Source organism: Staurois parvus, unplaced genomic scaffold (assembly GCF_062004578.1).
Source record: "Staurois parvus isolate SC_StPar_1 unplaced genomic scaffold, SC_StPar_1.0 ptg000151l, whole genome shotgun sequence".
Classification (NCBI taxonomy): Eukaryota; Metazoa; Chordata; class Amphibia; order Anura; family Ranidae; genus Staurois; species Staurois parvus.
In genome coordinates, this window is record NW_028317947.1 from 15042135 (window position 1) to 15065633 (window position 23499).

At 40.3% G+C, this 23499-nt stretch overlaps 1 protein-coding gene across 1 annotated transcript in view; it reads left to right on the forward strand.

Moving 5' to 3' along the window:
- NGFR (nerve growth factor receptor) overlaps nt 1-23499 on the forward strand; it is a 119656-nt gene that overhangs the window by 83673 nt on the left and 12484 nt on the right. Inside the window, exons 3-5 of the mRNA XM_089674489.1 lie at nt 2490-2849; nt 16021-16228; nt 21180-21328. Of these exons, the coding sequence (XP_089530615.1) occupies nt 2490-2849; nt 16021-16228; nt 21180-21328 (717 nt within the window). The remainder of the gene's footprint in view (nt 1-2489; nt 2850-16020; nt 16229-21179; nt 21329-23499) is intronic.

The following is a 23499-nucleotide window of genomic DNA, read 5'->3' on the forward strand; positions in this document are numbered from 1 at the left end:
ATATCCCCACCAGCAACAATAGACCTACCTGCAACAACGGATGTCCTTCCAGTGACAATAGATCCCCCAGCAGCCGGTATTAATAGACCCTTCTGCTCACCCAAGCACCCCTTGGCATTACATATATCCAGTGCTGGAGGTGCAAGATCTGCATTCCCCTGGGTTCCCGCTGGAAAAAAGCCCTGGTTATAATAGTGTAGACTTACCTATCATGGATAGCTGCATGTGCTGTTTCTGACAGAGTAGAAATATAGGCCCATTGTAACCAACACTTCGCTTGGGATCTGTCAACTGACAAAGCCTTGTTTTTCATGTAATTCTAATAGCACCTTTGTTATACGACATTCTGCTACCTTTGTTAGATGACAGGCAGGAGATAAGGTGGACTTAAAGCCTGACAGAATATGAGTAAATATCCATCAAGTAAGACTCAGATTATTACAGATAGTCATTGATGTCTGGTGCGCGTGACAGCATTAGACCCAGCATTTCTCAACTTTTTCAGCACAGAGGAACCCTTGAAATAACTTTTCATTCTTAGGGAACCCCTGCTAAAAATTGCTGAATCTACAACTCATGATACATCAGTGCAAAGGTCAGTGGGAAAAATTTTCCTTACACTTGTGGTCATTGGGAAGAATTTCCCCCTTACACATAGCTAAAAAGATCAATGGTGTCAGTGGGAACTTATCTAAGAGGTAGAAATTGCTCATTCCTCAAGGAATCCCTAGCAACCTCTGGCCTAATCCTAGGGTACCATGGAACCCAGATGGAGAAACCCTGGCTGAACAAATAGAAGCGAGGCTTGATTTCGATATATACAGAATGGAGTTAAGCTGGACATTGACAGAACGATTTTCTTTCCTGTGACCACCGGTTTCAGGAAAGAAAATCTCTTGTTTCCTCATCAATACAATCAGTGTTCCCTCCCGTGGAGCCATTGTTTTCTCCCAGTGGTGGTGGGCCAGACAAGCAGTCCCTGCCTATAGAACACAGTGATTATTGCTAGCGGCTATAATAGCCACTAGCAATAATCACATGTTAAATCCGACAGGCTGGTTGTACCAAGTTGATCGATCAATCAACTTGGGTATATTCAGCCCGCCCATACATGGTTCTAATCTTGGCCAGTCCCTGCTGAGCCAGCCAAGATATGCACCATCTATGATCGGCTTTAGTCATCCTAATACACAACAGAGGTACAGTGTATATTTTCCGTTCCCAGGCTGCTACCTCTTTGATAGCAACAAAAAGATCACTCAGCAGATGACAAACTCTTGGATGGCTATTGAGGAGCGCTCAATTCAAACGTTCATACCACTCAGGGGGTCTTTTTTTAAATGCTTATTGGTTAAGAGCATCAAGTAAAACCAACTTGGTGCTGGAGCAGTAGCATACTGATGGGATGCAGTAGAAGACCTATATTAGGCTTCAGAAAGACTGTCAAATCTTAACTGAATTATTAACTGCCAGTGTGTTGTTAATTGATGACTAGTTCTCTTTAGCAATAAATTCCAAGATAAGTTTGGGGGGGTGGCCAGGATAGTTTTCAAAATGAGGGGCCCTTCCTGAAGAAAGAAGAGACATAGAAGATTTAAACATTTTAATAGAGATGGAGATACCTCTCAACATTCTATGATACAGTTTTAGAAACTTAATATTTGTGGAAAATTATTTAGTAGTCCCAAAAAAGTTTGACATGAGATGGTTGGGAGATATATCAATATGTATATATATATATATATATATATATATATATATATATATATATTAAATCATATAGAGAACAGTCATTGCTTTGAAATATTTCATGTTTTTAGTTTATTTCTGTCCTCTTTTGTTATCTAAACCACTTGGACCTGCATTATAAAAAGGATAATTGCAGCGTGAGTCACAGATGAGTCAGCCCTGGTAGAACTACAATGTGACTATTCTTCCTCATCTATGGATTTCTTGGTCCATTAGCTCTTTATCCCATCAATGAAAAGAGTGGGTAATGTACAACCAGCTTCAGGGCTAAACATTTCAGCAGCTTCTGCTTTCTTAGGTGGACAGCGAGATGTTTATCCTCCTACAACGAAGGACTGCATGTGAGTTGCAAAAATAGTTGTATAGAAGTTTACAGGGTTGGTACTTCCATAGATTTAGGGGGTGGACTTTAATGGACTAAACCACCTTATAGCTTTCCATGTCCCTTGGGGTATCCCAACCACAAAACTCAGTCTTTTGGGGCTTGTAGAACCTCCTATGAGAAAGAGTCTACATCCTCGATCTGCAGCAGTTGTGGACTTTTAGTATATCTAAAGTCAAAACAGCCAGTGTTGCCATAGTCTACTAGTAGTTTAGTCTGCTAGTACTATGTGTAGACTTTGGGGATGTGTCATTGAGCTGAATGAACTGAACAGGTTTTATTATTTAAGTACTTAAAAATATATTACTGTGCCATTTGTGTTGGTTATGTTTCACATTGTTAACTTTTTCTGTTTCAGGTGTAACTTATTCTGACACCACCAGTCACACTGAAGCTTGCAAGCCATGTACTGAGTGCCATGGTAACAAACGCATGATTGCCCCCTGCGTGGAAACAGACGATGCCATCTGCGCTTGTGCCTATGGTTTCTTCAGGGATGAACATACTGGAGAATGCAATCCATGCAGGACATGTCCTGTTGGATATGGCATGATCCTGTCCTGTTCCATGAACCAGAATACGGTGTGTGAAAAATGCCCAGAATGGACATTCTCAACTGTGGACAACAACATGGACCCCTGCCTGCCATGCACTATATGCGAGGATAATGAGATAACATTAAAAGAGTGCACACTGACGTCAGACACAGAATGTTTCGGTAAGTACAAGCAGATAGTGGAGATGTATATTTTCACATAGCCCATTTATTGGTCAGTAGAGGAACTAGAGCCAGTGGTGCCCAACTAAAGGTCCTCTTGTTCTCTCTTTATGGTACTCCTGACCATGAGTTCTGTATTTTTGGTGGGGGTTAAGACAGAACAGCAAATGGGAGAAAATCTCCTCCTTGGGGATACAGGGAGAAATTAAAAATTCATTGTCTAATAGATTGAGGAAAGTGTAGAACATTTGTAAAGATTTAACTGGCCAGTGAGTTGGCCCATCATAGTGAAGGAACATGTGGGAGCAAGACTTACTGGCAAGCTTTGACACTACATAGAAGTGGCAAAACATTCCCTGGGACCCTTCCCTAGGAAGGTTTGGGAAGGCGCAAGCACCTCTAGGTCTCTCCAATTCATGCTTGAAGTTTGCCCCTCTCCCCCCAGTGGCAATGGTCTTCTTAGGAAATATTGCATATGCACAGTTGTAAGTTCCTCAGTAGCCTCTCAGCACATTTAGCTGTTAAGTTGTGGAAAACACATTAATCCCAATAAAATCTTGGCCTAGTGTTTAGACATCTTGGTCCAGTTCCTTCCATAATATGCCAGAAATTTTTTGGGATGCTATATATTTAATACAAACACTGCTTCCCAGAAATCACGAGACAGGTTATTTGCAATACAGACCAAAAGCTTAGTATGATATAATGAGGTGGAGATGCCAGGAATGAAAGAATCCAATAGCAGTAATGATACGGGAATTTTTGTGGGCAATCTAATGCTCGTATTTTATTGACTTAAAGGTGTCTTGGTTTTGGGTGACTGCCAAGGGATTTAAGGGTTAAATTTACTTTTAAAACAGATTGATTCTTTTAATTTATGTTGAGAAACAAAAAAATATATATATAAATATTACAGTGTTAAGGTTAAAAAGAGACTTGCGGCAATCATGTTTATCTTCTTATAGCTATATTAGTCCAGAGGAGGAAAAAAAAACCCTTGTGATTTGTTCTTGATTCTGCCACACAATACAATAAAAAATACGGATCATTTCCCTGTAGGATCAATTGCCTGGATCATAATATTTCCCTATTAACCTTTAGGCTCTGTCACTTTTTCAAGCATTTTTGAGTGTTTTTTGGAGCAGAATTGCATGTTTTTGCAGCTTTTGTCAAGCGGTTTTCATCTAAAAGTTGTGGATTGCTGCTTAAAAAAGGCAGAGAGCTGCTGTTTGAGAAGAAAACGTGTGACAAAAAACTTGAAAAAATGCTTAAATAAAGCTCATGTTGCGCTTATCAGGCATTTCCATTGACGTGTATGGGGACAAAAATACTCAATTCTGCCTGAAAAGTAACTCATGTACTTTTGTGAGCAATAGGCGTTTTGCTACAAGCGACAGGATGCTCAGATGTGAACAGGGGCTACTGAAAACAAAAGATTTTTGCGTGTTGGGCATTTTTAAGTTTCAAGCTACAAAATGCTCAAGTGTGAACGGGGGCTAAGAAATAGAAACATTGCATATTGTCAGTTGTAAGAAGAGCTCTCAAAGCCCTAGTTCGCGTGAGATATACAAAGCTGGTGGGAGACTACTACAAAATTAGGAGTCTCTTACTATCCACACTCTTGACTCTCTTTTTTTTACATTTGATGTGCTCCTCTACTGCTTTGTCTTAGCCATCCAAAATAGCCAACATTTTCCATTATCAGGGAACATGTGACCTCCTCCCAGGATGCAGTGCTTGGACTTGGGTAGCCAATCTCCAGGCCATAAAATTGGGATTTGAGTTAGAGTACAACCTTGGTAGATCACAAGATTTGTCTCCCAAGCAGAATGGAGTAGTAGAGGAGCAGGAGAAACATGGGTATAAATGGGTCAGGGGTGGGCTGGTATAAGACTTTAGTCACTTTGGTCAGGTCACTTTGCCCTGAATCCAGGCCCCATGTTTAAAAACTTTTTTTAAAGCATTACTCCAGTTCTTTATGCTGCAGGACTGCCCTCCATGCCCTCATCTATCGCTACTACTTCCAGTTTGAATGGCATCTGGTGTCATTCAACCCAGTCATGTAAGTCCACACCCAGTGGGGTGGTGTCATCACACAACCTGGGCACACAAGAGAATGCTGCTTAGAATGGCACTCACATAGAATAGAATTTGAAAATTTTTAAAACCCTTATCATTTTTTTTTAATTGCTGCCTGTGCCCTATTTTGGAAGTTTTTTGTTATTTCCTGCTTGGACAGGCAACAGAAAGTATTATTATTATTATACAGTATTTATAAAGCGCCAATAGTTCGCTCAGCGCTGTACATTACAAAGGGAGACAGAACATGTGACAGAACAATACCAATACAATGCGATACATGAGGGGATCGAGGGCCCTGCTCTTTTGAGCTTACAATCTAGGAGGGAGGGGATGGTGGCACAGGAGGAGATAGCTGTGGGGGATGGAGTGGTAGGAAGAGTGGAAGAGGTCGGCAAGTTAGCAGGGGGTGGGGTAGGCTTCCCTGAAGAGATGGGTTTTCAGGGTGCGCCTAAAGGAGCGGAGAGTAGGTGATAATCTGATGGGTTGGGGCAGGGAGTTCCAGAGGATGGGTGACACCCTGGAGAAGTCCTGGAGGTGGGCATGGGAGGAGGAGACCAGGGAACTAGAGAGAAGGAGGTCTTGTGAGGAGCGGAGTGTGCGTGCTGGGCGGTACTTGGGTATTAGGTCAGAGATGTAGTACGGGGCAGTATGGTGGACAGCTTTGTACGTCAGCGTTAGGATTTTGAATTTGATCCGTTGCGCAATCGGAAGCCAGTGGAGGGATTGGCAGAGGGGGGTGGCGGAGACAGAGCGGTTGGAAAGGTGAATGAGTCTGGCAGCCGTATTCAGGATCGACTGAAGCGGGGATAGCCAGCGGCGAGGCAGGCCAGTGAGGAGGGAGTTGCAGTAGTCGAGTCGTGATATGATGAGGGAGTGGATGAGCTGTTTAGTGGTTTCTGGGGTTAGGAATGTGCGGATTTTGGCGATGTTGCGGAGGTGCAGTCTGCACGAGTTTGTTAAAGATTTGACTTGGGGCTGGAAGGATAGGTTGGAGTCCAGAATGACACCCAGTACTCTGGCCTGCAGGGCGGGTTTGATGGTAGCGTTGTTGGATGTGACGGAGAAATCAATGGGGGGTGGTGTCTGGGCTGGGGGGAAGACAAGAAACTCGGTTTTGGAGAGGTTCAATTTAAGGAAGTGGAGCAACATCCAGTCTGATATGTCGCTCAGTAGGTGTGTGATTCGGGCTGAGACCAAGGGGGTGAGGTGGGGGGTTGAGAGATAGATTTGTGTGTCGTCGGCATAGAGGTGGTAGTTGAAGCCGTGAGAGTGTATGAGTTGGCCAAGGGAGGAGGTATAGATGGAGAAGAGAAGGGGTCCGAGGACAGAGCCTTGAGGGACCCCAACAGAGAGGGGGAGTGAGGGGGAGGTGGTAGCACACAAATCTCCCCAAAGAAAGGAAAATTCCCATTTTAGAGAGTTGTCTCCAGAAGATTTGTCACTGTAATGGAACCAACCCCAAACTGCACTTGGGTACTTCCGTTAGAATACTGCTTGCCCGTCCGAACACCGACCACAGACACCACATCCGACCAAACAAGAGTAGACAACACCAATCTTGAAGTAATCCAGAAAGTAGACTAGTTTATTTGAACACAGATACAAGATATAGACACTCAAGGGGCAAATACCCCCTCCCTGCGGGGCAATCTACATTTAGCAACAAGAGACACACAGGTATTCAAACTTTACTCCAGCAGACAGTCCCATCAAGAGGGAGGGCTGCTGGAGACAACCCCCCACTAAGCTAATACACATAAACACATACATCCCATAATAGTTTGCTCCCAAGCAAGACAAACAATAGAACAATGGGATGCAACCACATAACATTAAACAATCAACAACCCTCACCCCACCTATCTCCTAGACATGTCTACAAAATATTAGGACAGATCACCCTGTACCCCTAACAGGCACAGGGTGACTTACACATAAGAGAGATATGGGGAGCTGGGACAGGGGTCTCCCCAGCTTAACAAAGTGAGCTGGGTTCCATGGGCCCCCCACCCAAAGTGACTCCCGTCACGGTCGCCATTGGAAGATTTTGCTTCGCCTCTTGCTTTCATGAAATCTCGAAAATGTTAGTTTTCCTCTTTTTGTCTCAGTGACAGTTGTCACCAGAACAAATAGATGGATTGATGGATCCAAAAGAGTATGCCAAACCAAAGCTCTTAGATTTCAAAGTGGTATTTGATTCCATAAATTGACAAAAGAAAAAAAACAGGTATCCAGCATCCAACGTCTTTCGGGTGCTTGTACTCCCCTTTATCAGGGCTCCAAAATAAACTAGGTGTCAGGTGGACCCAGAGCAAAGCTCCTGGAGAAATGTGATTCAAACCAGGAGGATAATCTTTAAGAAGGCCCCCGTCTCAGTAGCAGAGCAGCATGCTCATGGCTGTGTACGTTAGATATTATTACTGAGACAGGTTCCTTCTTAAATGTTACCCACCTGATTTGGATCAAATTTTTCCAAAAGCTTTGTTCTAGGTCCAACTGACACCTAGTTCATTTTAGAACCCTAATGAAGGTGGAGTGCCGAGTCCCCGAAATACATTGGATGCCAGTTTTTTCTAATATTTTCAGAATCAACAAAGTACCACTTTTAAAGCTATGGACTTTTGTTTGATGCCCTCTTTTGCTTGAAATGCATATGGACTTCTCAATTCAGGTGACCTTTGCCTTTTGAATAGAGTTGCCAAACACAAGGCATCCGGCTTTATAAGGCCATTATATATCAAGGATCCAGATTCAGTGCCTCAACTTCATAAAAACTTGAAAGAGTTCCCGCTTTGTCTAAAACAAAGTTTTGCCTTTATATACACTTTAAAGCAGAACAAAACACACTTCAACATATTTTTTTATTTCATCCCTCCACCTCCATCTTACACAAAAGCAAAACAAAAAAAAAAAGTATTACATTTTTTTTTACCTTTTTATGTTTTTGTGCTGCAAACCAGAACTTCTAGGTTCCCATTCTAGGCCGGGCCCTGCCGTTTCCTGGAAAAGCTACATCACAGGGGCGGACTGACAACTCATGGGGCCCCCGGGCAATAGGGGATCATGGGGCCCCTGTGTCCTTGCCCAAACTCAAATGCCTATGAAAAAGGTACCAGGGGCATCTCATGGGGCCCCCTACTGACCCCGGGTCGTCGGGCAGTGCCCGAGTTTCCAAATGGTCAGTCCGCCCTGATCACAGCTATCCCAGACGGCAGTGTGTTAATAAGCTGCAACTGTGCAGTGTATGTGCCAACCTGTGATGGGTTTGTTCTCGCTTGCCCAAACGCCAACAGAAGTTTGGCGGCAATCAGGCAAAAGCTGGCATTAATCACAGCACCAGTGGTGTATTTAGGTTTTGTGCTGCCCTGGGCAACACAAAAATCGTCTGCCCCCACAGACACCGACCAACACCCCCCCCCCCCTTCCTCCTCCCGTGGAGAGAGCATGACATTGACCAACAACACCCCTGCCCCCCACCTGGGAGAGCCTTTCACTACCCCCCCCCCCCCAGCAATAAAGAGTAAGACACTCATCTTCACAGCTCTGGAAATCCCCGGGAACGAGAGTTAGGCTCTACATACAGCATCAAGCAGCCCGCAGCCTCTCTCGGATCCCACTTGGTTCCTATGGCATGCATGTCCCTTCTTTCATCCCTTTTTCTAGGGGGGAGGTGCTGCCCCCCCTGAAAAATGCCACCCTAGGCAAGTGCCTTGTTTGCCATGGGGTAAATACACCCCTGCACAGCACATGTACTTATGCACCACCAGATGTTACCAGATACCTGGAAGACACAGGTGGGGAAGATGTGCATACACAGGTGTTCCCGAGTGTAGCTCGGGGTAAAATTTCTATACCAAAAGCGGTAACCCCAAGCTACACTCGGGCTTACCATGCGGCGCTGCTCTGGGGGTCCCTGCAGCACTTACCTTGTCCTTCGCTCCCGCGATGTGTCCCCTGCAGCGTCCCCAGCCATCTCCTCCGGCTGATGCCAGCATCCGGCTTCTGTGTTCCGGTCCCTGTGACGTCGGGACGGACGGCGGGAAATTTGAAATTTTTAAAAAATGTCATTTTTGCTGTCATTGCTGTTTCAATGCATTTCACATACATTTTGTCCCTACTGCTTTGTCCTGCGCCCTGCCTGCATTTTGACTGTTCTTTCTGCCTGGAAACTGAGAAAAGTCCATGGCATCCAAAAAGCGTCCCTTTACGCCAAAAGTGGTTTTAGAGCAGCGATAGTAAATCAGAACCACTTGCAGAATTGAGTGATAATGATCGTGGGGGAAATTCGTCATCAGACACTGAAAACGATTTTGCGACTTTGCTCAGCGATGTGCGAATTTGCCATCTGTATTTCAAATTTCAGTGTTTTTGGTTTGATTATATTATTGAATTAAATGTATTATTATTATATTATTATTTTTTATGATTATTTATTCAATTATAATTTATGATTTTGTGTTTCAAATTTTATCATATCCGGAATGTTTACTAGACTCTTGTTCGTACAGATTTCAGTGAGTTATCCCTAAAAATTACAGCCTACAATAAAAAACTACATATTTCCATGCAAAAAAATGGTACCGCTTTCAGCACAAAAAATCGGAAAGAATCATACCGCCGAGGAGGTTAAAGATGGCGGCATAGATGAGCGGCAAGGGGAGCTGTTTATTCAACAGTTTTGTCCCTCGTTAACTATTGTAGAAAACACGCAATTTAATAGGACAGGAATAATCTTTCACTGATCTGATTTCAGAAATATGAAATGTGATTGCTTACTACATTGTGCACGTCGTCCTCATTCATCGCACTACTTTACTGATTAAGCCGGATCATGTTTGTGTAGAATATTTCCCCCATAAAATGCTCACTTACTTGTACAAATCCAAAGCTATTTATACATACAGAATTAATGGAAAGCATGCTGGTAGATCAGACACGCACAGGCTGCAATTATCCACGCTTGTATGCCTGCCTGTGCTCTAAGCCTTCCCTCTGACATACACTTGTAATGACATAATATCTACACCAACCGTCACACTAATAGATCAATGTAATTCTCCGGTCCATCAGTCTGTCTGTGACTCATTGTTCTAATTGCTGACAGTGACCCTATTGTGTGACATAGTGAAGACAGGAAACTGCCCGTGGGCAGCCTACACCATAACAGTGCCATCTCTGTCCTACTCATCGCTGCGTGGAGCGCAATGCTCTGCAGGGTACTTTTTCAGTTGAAAGAGTCTGCAGGAGTCTGGAAAATGTTTGTAGGTTTACTGTACAAGGCGGGCACAAGAATAAACAGAACAACTGTAGATTCAGATGGCTTTTTCCTGGTCATTTTTGTATTAACTCTATTTACATACCCATACCGAAACCCTAAAACGATATCTAATTATTAAAACAAATAATCACCCCTGAACCTTCACCCTTATACTGTAAGCAGAACTCTGATCAAAAGTAACAAGAAAAAAAATGAATAGCCCATTAACCCCTCGCCTACAGGGCACTACTACCCCCTTCCTGCCTACAGGGCACTTATACCCCCTTCCTCCTCAGGCCAATTTCCAGCTTTCAGCGCTGTTGCACTTTGAATGACAATTGCGCGGTCATGCAACACTGTACCGATATGAATTTTTTATCATTTTTTTGTGACAGATAGAGCTTTATTTTGGTGGTATTTAATCAACTCTGGGTTTTTTATTTTTTCTTAAACAAACCAAAAACCACAGAAAAGTTTGAAAAAAAAATGTTTTTTCTTAGTTTTTATAAAAAAATTTGTAAATAAGTGATTTTTCTCCTTCACTGATGTGCGCTAATGAGGCTGCAGTGATGGGCACTGATAGGCTGCACTGATGGACACTGATAGGTGGCACTGATGGGCACTGATGAGAAGGCACTGATAGGTGGCACTGATGGGCATTGACAGGCATCACTGATGGGCACTGAAAGGCAGCACTGATATATGGCACTGATAGGTGACACTGATAGACGGTCCTGACTGGCACTGATAGGCGGCACTGACTGGCACTGTTAGATGGCACTGACTGGCACTGTTAGGCGGCACTAATTGGCACTGATAGGCTGCACTGACGGGCACTGATAGGCGGCACTGGCGGGCACAGATAGGTGGCACTGATGCGCACTGATAGGCGGCACTGACTGGCACTGATAGACGGCACTGACTGGCACTGATAGGTGGCACTGATTGGCAGCACTGATAGGTGGCACTGATTGGTATTGATAGGTGGCACTGACTGGCACTGATGGGTGACACTGAAAGGCAGCTCAGATGGGCACTGATATGTGGCATTGATGTGCACTGGTAGGCATTGCTATGTGGCGTTGATGTGGCACTGATGGGCACTGGCACGTGGCACTGATGAGCACTGACAGCTGGCACTGCTGGGGCCACACTGATCATCAGGGCACACTGACCATCAGTGCTCTGATGATCAGTGTACATGTCCCCTTAACGGAATGCCGATTACCGGCTCTCCTCTGTCAGTGTGACAGCTTAAGAGGAGAGAAATGCCGATAACCGGCATTTCCCTGTTTACATGTGATCAGCTGTGATTGGACACCGCTGATCACATGACCGAGCTGACATCTTCGGCTCTTTCCATGATCGGTGATCCACTGTGTCCGAGGGATACAGCGCACCGCCAATCGCCACGCTGTGCGCTCCAGGAGCCGCGCATGCGCGGTTAGAATGGGAGGACGTCATATGATGTCCTCCCAGAACGAGAGAACCACCTTGCGTCGGTCATATTACTATATGGCGGGCGGGAGGTGGTTAAACGATGAAATAACAAATCTAGCTTTAGCTGTTCTCTTTAATCCAGAGGTTTCCCCCGCAGTACTTATTTTCTGCCACTAGGTGTCTTCAGTCTGATGGTCAGTCCGGACCTTCTTCAGCCTTGGAAAGGACAGTGAAAAGAGAAGCAGCACAGTGATGAGATCATCTCTCTGTCACTCTGCTTTCTCCTCCTATCTACATGCTTCCTGTCACTCCAGCCCTGTAAGAATGCAAGAGACTGATACAAGGTCAAATTCAGATGCTTACACTGCTGTAGATTAATACATCTAACAGTGTAATAATGATTACAGAACTGTACTGATTTGTGTCTTTTTCAGCTTTACAGTGTATATGAATGTAAATGGTACACAAGCCATATAGTGACACTAGGCACTGACAACAACAACTAGCCCATGTTCAGAGGGCTAGGGGAATGAGCCTGCAGAAAATGGTTAGCGGTTTCCACAGCATAAAGGGCTGGGGGAATGAGCCTGTGGAAGATGGTTGGGGGTTTCCAGAGCTTTTAGGACTGGGGGGAATGAGCCTGAGGAAGATACCTGGAGGTTTCCACAGCTCAGAGGGCTGAGGGATTGAACCTGCAGTAGATGGTTGGTGGTTTCCACAGCTTGGAGAGCTGGGGGAATGCTCCTGTAGAAGATGGTTGGTGGTTTCCACAGCTTGGAGGGCTAGGGGAATGAGCCTGAAGGAGATGCCTGGAGGTTTCCACAGCTCAGAGGGCTGGGGGAATGAGCCTGAAGAAGATGCTTGGAGGCTTCCACAGCTTAGAGGGCTGGGGGATTGAACCTGCAGAAGATGGTTGGTGGTTTCCACAGCTTGGAGAGCTGGGGGAATGATCCTGTAGAAGATGGTTGGTGGTTCCCACAGCTCAGAGGGCTGGGGTAAAGAGCCTCTAAAACTTGGTTGTCAGTTTACACAGCTTGGAGGGCTGGGGGAATGAGCCTGCAAAATACGTGTGGGGTTTCCACAGCTCAGGGGGCTATGGGAATGAGGCTGCAGAAGACGGTTGGCGGTTTCCACAGCTCAGAGGACTGGGGAAATGAGCCTTCAGAAGATGGTTAGCAGTTTCCACAGCTCAGAGGGCCAAGGGAATGAGCCTGCAGAAGACGGTTGGTGGTTTCCACAGCTTGGAGGGCTGGGGCAATGAGGCTGCAGAAGATAGTTGGCAGTTCCCAATGACAGTATAGGAGGAGCTAAGCTGCTATCATGCTGTCTATGAAACTATGGAGGCTGGGCAGGGGCATGGCCACTGAATCCATCTATGGGACTACAGGCACGTCTTGCATGGGCATGGTAAGCTATAGCATCCAAGTCAGGAGAAGGGATGCAAACTGACCACACTAGGATGGAACTACTTCCATACATATTTTTCTGTTTGTACGTCACTAAACGGAGAATACATTTTTGTTTGTAGAAGCAAATATGTGTCTAACCCTTTCGATTCCCATAATGCTGCGTTTAGATGCCTACAAAACTATGCAATATACTTGTTTTAGACACCTGAATAAATGAGCCCTAAATAAGCCTAGTACTAGCCCAAACTGCATGTGGCAGAATAAAAACGATACAGTATATGAATCCTATATATATATACTTTTGGCTAGTTAAAAAGATTTGCATTTGGGTCACCAAACCATACAGGCCCAGAAGCAGATGCCCTCAGCATCCCCTGTAACATATCACTGACTCGTTAGTAATAAACATAATATGCACTAACAACTATAATGAAAGCATAAACAGCTCAATTACAACTCGTAAGCATTCTCCAAAAGCCCATCACTATGTTAATTAAAGGCAAGCATCATATTTTTGGAGAAAAATGAAAGGTTGAATAAAACTCAGCAAGCATTAGGAACATGTTAGACACAGGGGGTTGGAAGTGACAGTTTGAAGGATATTGCTGTGTAGAGTTGTATGCACAGTTGCCATCATTGGCATGTCTCCCGGTTGCTGGAAAGCCTTTGCAGACTAGGAAGTTAAAGTCTGTTTTGAATTATTGGAATTGGACGGCCATAGACTCACACATGTGTTCTTCCTCATATTCCTGTTTGTTGGCCTGTACCAATCCAAAAAAAGCTTTCAGGTCAATTGACAAGAGTATAAAAACTTTCCAAGAGTATGACCAACTCCAAGGTTATACATACTCCTAAAGTAGATTTAAGCCCTAAATGTCTGACATTAAGTTTTCTAAAGCCCCGTATATTATTAGCAACTGCCATTTTTTAAAGTAATTTTCACTTTTTTATCTTCTTTTTTGCATCGCAGTACTGCTCCAGTACTTTAGCAGCCACTACCTGTCTACATGCACTCACTCCTATGGTATGCCATTAGTCAAGGCGAGCTTCTTGATGTTTGCGAAAGCAAATACAGTGTATTATACACAACTGTCATTTTTTAGGTACTTTTCATTTTTTTCATCTTTTTTTTGCATCTCAGTACTACAGCTCTTCTCCAGTACTTTAGCAGCCACTTCCTATCTACATGCACTTATAATTTGTCAGGGCAGGTTTCCTGATGGTGGAACATACCTTCACAAAGTGCATCTGCACAAACAGGGATTGATTTTTGAAGGCAAAAAGAACTGCTCACTTAGTAAGGGAATTTCTTTTAAACTTAGTGAATGCGGTGGAAATTTACAAAGAATACCCAATCATGTGCATGGAAATTTTTTCTTTAAATGCGTATGATTGGTTAATGGAAGTCAGCAGATTTTCCCCTCATTCACTCAGCAAAGTGAAAACTCCTTTGCAAAGTTAACAGTCTATTTCTCTTTAGTAAATCAACCCCTCTGTCTCCATTTGACACACATTTGACCGGTGACAACACTTAAGAGGAATTAGGAGACAGATAGAGTGTTGTCACCCTCTTACAGGATCTACTGCCCAGCAGGTTACGGGAGACTGATATCAAGCCTTATGCATATATTTAAGTTAGTTGCATTTAAACAATTATATATATATAAATGTATTTATTTATTGCATTAATCAGTATTTTGCAATATATGCCTGCAGTTCACATTTAACAGGACAAGTTAAAATGAAGAGTCAGGAATTGTTACATTCCCCATTTAATGGAACAAAAAGTTACACATTTTGCTGAAAGTTGATATTTTCATATCTTGGCAACCATCCCCTTGTTTTGCTTAGGGCATATAGCATACAGATAAGGGAAGACACAGTTTTCCTCAGTAAAATATTCTCAAATGTTTGCAGTGAGCCATTGTCATTGCCAAAGGCAAATGTAAGAAAAAAATGTACATAAAAAAAATATAAAAATCATGGGAAAGCAAAGTAACAGGAGAATACATAGCATTCCTAGAAAGCCATTTTTAGCCACTTAAGGAGGAGAATGTAGTAGTAGTTATAAGATATAATGTATTTTATATTCGTTATTTTTGTATCTATTTTATTTATTAGATTTAGAACTTTTAAAATTTTTTAACTCTTTCGGCAGATACATATTAAATATTAAATATAATTATTTTACACTTGTCACCACGACCAGTAAATATATTACCTGTAGTCATAAAAAAGAGTATATTTTGTAGTGTATTCAGAACTAAATATTTTAACATTTTTTTACAAATTTTTTTGGCAAATAAATATGAAATATAAATATTTTTTATATTTGCCACCTATAACCAGTAAATTAATTACCTGTAATTCTAAAAAAAGGAATACATGATCATTTTTATATAATGTATTTATTATATTTACATGAATTTTAAACATTTTTTAGCTTTTTTTTAAGCAAGTAAATATGAAATATTTATAAGAGAATATTTTAAATTTGCCACCTATAACCAGCAATTTTATTACCTAGTGGTCTGATTTCTTATGGTCTGATTTCTTATTTTCCCCTGTTTAGGTCTAGCACACACACACTTTTCCCTGTCTGTTAGGTTGTATGGCCTTCTATAGAATTTCATTTAGATGGCATGCAGTCAATAGTGAGCAGCTAATGCTGACCTTCCTTGTTGTAAAGCCCAGCATGCTTTGCAGACAAAGGGTCATGAATGCACCCCTTATATATATAAATAACATTATAATCATTATATATATTATAGATTTTATACATAACAATACTTTTTTTAAAAAGTAAAAAAAAATTAAATAGTTTAAAAATATATAAATTAATATTTAGAGTTTCCTATTAACTTACAGATTTTGCTTTTTTTCCTCCATAGATCAGGTTGAATTTGTTTAAAAAAAAAAAAAAAAAGAGACTTTTAGTTTATTTACAGCCAAAATGTTTTTTTTTCTTTGCTTGACTCTTTAGATCCAAGCCCACGTTTGGCATCAGTGATTCCATTCTTGGACACTACCCCCCAGGACACCACTGTGACTGATCCGGAGTTAATGGGCACAACACCAGGGAGCTCGCAGCCCATTCCTCCGAGTGGGGCCGCTGAGAACCTCATTCCCGTCTATTGTTCCATTTTGGCTGCTGTTATTATTGGGCTGGTGGCATTCATCGTTTTTAAACGGTAGGTGCGTGGTAACAAGGTCACTTGCCAATAGCTCTGACAGAAACATACGGAGAGAATATCCCTCATCCATTAAAATTTATATATATACAGTATATATATATATATCAAACTGACCCAGATCGGAATATGTCATGCAGTTTCAAGAACTATGTTCTTTACATCAGTAGTAATTTGAAATGTTAAAAATGGGCACTTGGACACGTTGGTGTCTTGAAAAATATCCATAATGTAGAAAGGAAATTAAAAAAAGTCAAGCTAAGTGAATCTAAACTAGGGGTACATAGAGGAAAGTCTTCTGGTTAATAAAGATGATCAAGGACAACCTGTGGTGTGGACAGGACTTTAAATGGTTGACAGGTTGACTTTAAAGGGATCCTGTCATGACAAAGTTGAGGCCCCAACCATATGAAAATGCTAGTTCTCATTTTGTTGAGGGACCAACTAAAAAGTGCAGTCAAAAGATTCTGGAAATCGAAAGAAAATTGCAGTAGGGGTATGATGGTGTCGCCTTGAGACCTTGCCCACTCAGGGCCGAATATTAGGTTCTCTGTAAAGCCCAGCCCCCTACCACCTATTCTCACCTCCCAAGCACTACCCCAGCAATCTTTCCGGCTTGGCTGCTGCTACAAAATACCCGGGGTTTATGGGTATAGGAGAGCATGTCACCTTCCCACATAATGCAGTGCTTGGGCCAGTCGTTGGGCTCAAGCACTGTCACGTGGCAAAATTGAGGCATCATTGCTCCCTCTGACCCAGATCGGGATATGTCAAGCAGTTTCAAGAACTATGTTCTTTACAACAGTAGTAATTTGAAATGTAAAAAATTGGCACTTGGACACGTTGGTGTCTTGAAAAATATCCATAATGTAGACAGGAAATTAAAAAAAGTCAAGCTAAGTGAATCTAAACTAGGGGTACATAGAGAAAAGCCTTCTGGTTAAAAAAGATGATCAAGGACAACCTGTGGTGTGGACAGGACTTTAAATGGTTGACAGATTGACTTTAAATGGTTGACAGGTTGACTTTAATAGGATCCTGTCATGACAAAGTTGAGGCCCCAACCATATTAAAATGCTAGTTCTCATTTTGTTGAGGGGCCAACTAAGAAGTGCAGTCAAAAGATTCTGGAAATCCAAAGAAAATTGTAGTAGGGGTATGATGGTGTCACCTTGAGACCTTGCCCACTTTAAATGGTTGACAGGTTGACTTTAATAGGATCCTGTCATGACCAAGTTGAGGCCCCAACCATATGAAAATGCTAGTTCTCATTTTGTTGAGGGGCAAACTAAGAAGTGCAGTCAAAAGATTCTGGAAATCCAAAGAAAATTGTAGTAGGGGTATGATGGTGTCGCCTTGAGACCTTGCCCACTCAGGGCCGAATATTAGGTTTTTTGTAAAGCCCAGCCCCCTACCACTTATTCTCACCTCCCAAGCACTACCCCAGCAATCTTTCCGGCATGGCTGCTGCTACAAAATATCCAGTGTTTATGGGTATAGAAGAGCATGTCACCTTCCCACATAATGCAGTGCTTGGGCCAGTCATTAGGCCCAAGCACTGTCACATGGCAAAATTGAGGCATCGTTGCTCCTCTTGGATCCAACACCTGGTATTTTGCTGGTGGCCGCAACAAAGAAATGACCAGGGAAGGAGCAATGGAGAGGTAAGCATAAGTTGCTCAGGGGCTGGGTTTAACCCAGACCTCTTAATTCATCCTTGAATGAGCAAGGTACTTAAGAAAGTGGACAGATATCTGTGGACCCAAGAGGTTATCCCATTGGCATTGCTATCCAGAAGTATTGTAATGATGTTGGTGGATTTGATCTGGCTACTGTGCAGGCACACACCCCAGAGCATCTCCACAGTTCCCTTTTGTTTGTAACATACTACAACATAAATAAAAATTGAAGTGCCACAACTTTGCTTAGAAGTCTAGTAAAGGTCAGAAAAACAATCAAAAGGGTATCTGATGCATTTTGGAGGTCCAAAAATGCCCTCTTCATCTATGCTTGGAATAGAAGACAATATACAGGACTGATTATTACCAGAACGTGGGTGGTAGTTTTGAAAAGTCATGCAGATCCTCACACTTGTTAAAATATCACCCAATTTCCAGTAAATATTCTGTCCAATACATTGTTTTCTATTCCAAGCCCTGATAGAGGGGGTGTTTTTGTACCCCAGAAATGTGTTGGATACCCTTTCATTGTTTGTGTGACTTGTTTTGGAAGAAATCTCAATCTGGACTATTGAGCAACAGTGTAGAACTTCAGGTGCTATCAAGGGTGGACTGACAACTCATGGAGCCCCCGGGCAATAGGGGACCATGGGGCCCCTGTGTCTTTGCCCAAACTCAAAAAAGCCTATGAAAAAGGTACCAGGGCCATCTCATGGGGCCCCCTACTGACCTTGGGCCCTAGGGAGTGCCCGAGTTTCCAAATGGTCAGTCCGCCCCTGCACTAGGGTGAATTTAGACAGCAGCCAATTAACCTACCAGCATGTCTTTGGAGTGGGGGAGGAAACTGGAGTACCAGGAGGAAACCCACACTCAAAGCACAACCAAAAAAGCCTATAAAAGGTACCAGGGGCATTTCATGGGGCCCCCTACTGACCCCGGGCCCTCGGGCAGTGCCCAAGTGACTGAATAGTCAGTCCACCCCTGAGTGCTATATATAGTGTTAAATGAGCGAGGTGGTGGTGGTGGTGGTGGGGGGGGGGTCTGTTCAAGTCAGAAACTGCTTTGTTCACCAAGCTTCCTATGTTCAGAAAAAATTAAAAAAAATGACCCCTTAAAGCAAACTTTCCCCACCCCCATGTTTTTTCCCACTAACCTGTAGTGCTGTAGAGCTCTTCAAAGCATATACTGACAGAAAGGCAGTTCCCATGACTTGGCCAATCCCCCCCCTTCCTCAGGACTGCCCATGGACACTCTGTGTGCTGATCCTGCAGCCTGATCCCACATGGAAGAAAATTATATTTGAAATATATTTTAAAAATATTCTTCCCAAATATATTGACATATATTTGAAATGCTACAATTTTTCAACATATTCAATATATTCCAAAATATATATAAATATATATATACATATACATATATATATATATATATATACATATATATATATATATATATATATATATATATATATATATATATATACACTGTATGTTGAAATGCGTTTTTATTACTAAATATTTTAAAAAATACATTTCAAATATACTGTATGTCTTTTTAAATACAAATCCACATTTTTGGAGTGCATTTACAAATGTATGTAAACATATATGTTAAAATGACTTTTTTATATGTTAAAAAAAATCTGAGCAATATATTTAAAAAAATATATTTTTAAAAATATATGTTTTTTAAATATATTCTTAAGATTTTTTTTTAACATATAAAAAAGTAATTTAACATATATGTTTACATATATTTGTAAATGCATTCCAAAAAAAATGTATTTTTAAAGACATACAGTATATTTGAAATGTATTTTTAAAGACATACAGTATATTTGAAATGTATTTTTAAAAATATTTTTCATATATTTTGTAATAAAAGCATTTCAACATAAATGTATTTTTAAAAATATTTTTCATTTATTTTGTAATAATAACGCATTTCAACATACAGTGTGTGTGTATATATATATATATATATATATATATATATATATATATATTGAAATATATTGAATATGGCCAAAATTGCAGCATTTCAAATATATGTCAATATATTTGGGAAGAATATTTTTTAAATATATTTCAAATATATTTTTCTTCCATATAGGATGTGAGTATCCCAGGAGGCTGCAGGACCAAGTACATGTCTTTCTGGCCAAGTATATTTGAAATGTATTTTTCAAAATATTTTACATATATTTTATAATAAAAACACATTTCAACATACAGTATATGTGTGTGTGTATATATATATATATATATATATATATATATATATAATGAACTATATTTTGAAATATATTGAATATGGCCAAAATTGTAGCATTTCAAATATATGTCAATATATTTGGGAAGAATATTTTTAAAATATATTTGAAATATATTTTTCTTCCATATAGGATGTAAGTATCCCAGGAGGCTGCAGGACCAAATATATGTCTTTCTGGCCAAAGCCAGAATGGCAGTGGGGCAGGACTAAAATGTTTTTAAAAAATAAAAAACAAAAGAATTTCCCGCAATTCTGCTTGTGAAAGGGAGGGAGTGTTAAAGCTAAACTAACTCTCTTTTTGGAGTTTAGTAACACTTTAATACCTGTGACCGTGACCATTTATTTCTGCATAAAGGCTATGTCAAAATAGGAATCCTATCTCAAGATTGCTTAAAAAAAATAGTGTCTCACTCACCTGGGAGAGAACATTGACAGAGTCACATCTTGCTGTTACGACTAGTGAGATATCGACACTGTAGTTCAGGGGCGGACTGACCATTTGGAAACTGGGGCACTGCTCGAGGGCCCAGGGTCAGTAGGGGGCCCCATGAGATGCCCCTGGTACCTTTTTCATAAGCTTTTTTGAGTTTTGGCAAAGACACAGAGGCCCCATGATCCCCTATTGCCCGGGGGCCCCATGAGTTGTCAGTCCGCCCCTGCTGTAGGTGCTTGTAGATTGTCACCAATGGCAGGATTCTTAAGTGACATCCCCTCGAGCCTGTGGCCCAGGAGCCGGAATTCTTCAGATGATTGTTTGGTCAACTTGCGAAAGGCAGTTTCAATCGTTTTGATTCTTACGTAATTCCAGAAAATTGCGTGTGATAGTATGATGGAATTACATGAGAAGGTTCACTGCGTAATAACATGGATTATATTTTTGTGTTTTCTTTTTTTTTTTTTTCTCCATCACTTTAAAACTCATTAGTAAATATGAGCGAGCTGTGTGACGTATAGGTAGAAAGTGTGTGATCATTCGCTATCTCATCTTCATGTAGGTGGAACAGCTGTAAGAAGAACAAGCAAGGAGGAAATAGCCACACAGTCAACCAAACTCCGTCCCCCGAGGGGGAGAAACTACACAGTGACAGTGGGATCTCTGTCAATAGCGACAGTACTGCTGAGCAACCCGCAGGACATATGCAAGGTATGGAAGGCAATGACAACACTTGTACTAATGTCAATATTATATTTTCTACATTCCTACATTTTCTACATAAAGGACTCCTTTTTATGTTTAAAGGTGAATAATTGAAATATAAAAAAAAATACAACTCTTTATGTGGGTGGGTTATGTTCTCTATATTTCTGTATATTTTTTCTACAAAATTTCAATAAAAACATTGAAATATAAAGGTGAATAATTAATTAGAGCAGCGCTCCTCCTGAGAAAATTGAACAAGGACAATTTTATATATTTTTTATAGATGTGGGTGGGTTATGTTCTCTATATTTCTGTATATTGTTTCTACAAAATTTCAATAAAAATATTGAAATATAAAGGTGAATAATTCATTAGAACAGCGCTCCTCCTGAGAAAATTGAACAAGGATATTTTATATATTTTGTATACATGTGGGTGGGTTATGGTCTCTATATTTCTGTATATTGTTTCTACAAAATTTCAATAAAAATATTGAAATATAAAGGTGAATAATTCATTAGAACAGCGCTCCTCCTGAGAAAATTGAACAAGGACATTTTATATATTTTTTATAGATGTGGGTGGGTTATGTTCTCTATATTTCTGTATATTTGTTTCTACAAAATTTCAATAAAAATATTGAAATATAAAGGTGAATAATTAATTAGAACAGCGCTCCTCCTGAGAAAATTGAACAAGGACATTTTATATATTTTTTATAGATGTGGGTGGGTTATGTTCTCTATATTTCTGTATATTGTTTCTACAAAATTTCAATAAAAATATTGAAATATAAAGGTGAATAATTAATTAGAACAGCGCTCCTCCTGAGAAAATTGAACAAGGACATTTTATATATTTTGTATAGATGTGGGTGGGTTATGTTCTCTACATTTCTGTATATGGTTTCTACAAAATTTCAATAAAAATATTGAAATATAAAGGTGAATAATTAATTAGAACAGCGCTCCTCCTGAGAAAATTGAACAAGGACATTTTATATATTTTGTATAGATGTGGGTGGGTTATGTTCTCTATATTTCTGTATATTGTTTCTACAAAATTTCAATAAAAATATTGAAATATAAAGGTGAATACTTACCGGTAATTAAAACAGCACTCCTCCTGAGAAAATTGAACAAGGACATTTTATATATTTTTTATAGATGTGGGTGGGTTATGTTCTCTACATTTCTGTATATCGTTTCTACAAAATTTCAATAAAAATATTGAAATATAAAGGTGAATACTTACCGGTAATTAAAACAGCACTCCTCCTGAGAAAATTGAACAAGGACATTTTATATATTTTTTATAGATGTGGGTGGGTTATGTTCTCTACATTTCTGTATATCGTTTCTACAAAATTTCAATAAAAATATTGAAATATAAAGGTGAATAATTAATTAGAACAGCGCTCCTCCTGAGAAAATTGAACAAGGACATTTTATATATTTTTTATAGATGTGGGTGGGTTATGTTCTCTATATTTCCGTATATTTTTTCTACAAAATTTCAATAAAAATATTGAAATATAAAGGTGAATAATTAATTAGAACAGCGCTCCTCCTGAGAAAATTGAACAAGGATATTTTATATATTTTTTATAGATGTGGGTGGGTTATGTTCTCTATATTTCTGTATATTTTTTTCTACAAAATTTCAATAAAATATTGAAATATAAAAGTGAATACTTACCGGTAATTAAAACAGCACTCCTCCTGAGAAAATTGAACAAGGACATTTTATATATTTTTTATAGATGTGGGTGGGTTATGTTCTCTACATTTCTGTATATCGTTTCTACAAAATTTCAATAAAAATATTGAAATATAAAGGTGAATAATTATTTAGAACAGCGCTCCTCCTGAGAAAATTGAACAAGGACATTTTATATATTTTTTATAGATGTGGGTGGGTTATGTTCTCTATATTTCCGTATATTTTTTCTACAAAATTTCAATAAAAATATTGAAATATAAATGTGAATAATTAATTAGAACAGCGCTCCTCCTGAGAAAATTGAACAAGGACATTTTATATATTTTTTATAGATGTCGGTGGGTTATGTTCTCTATATTTCTGTATATTTTTTTCTACAAAATTTCAATAAAATATTGAAATATAAAGGTGAATAATTAATTAGAACAGCGCTCCTCCTGAGAAAATTGAAC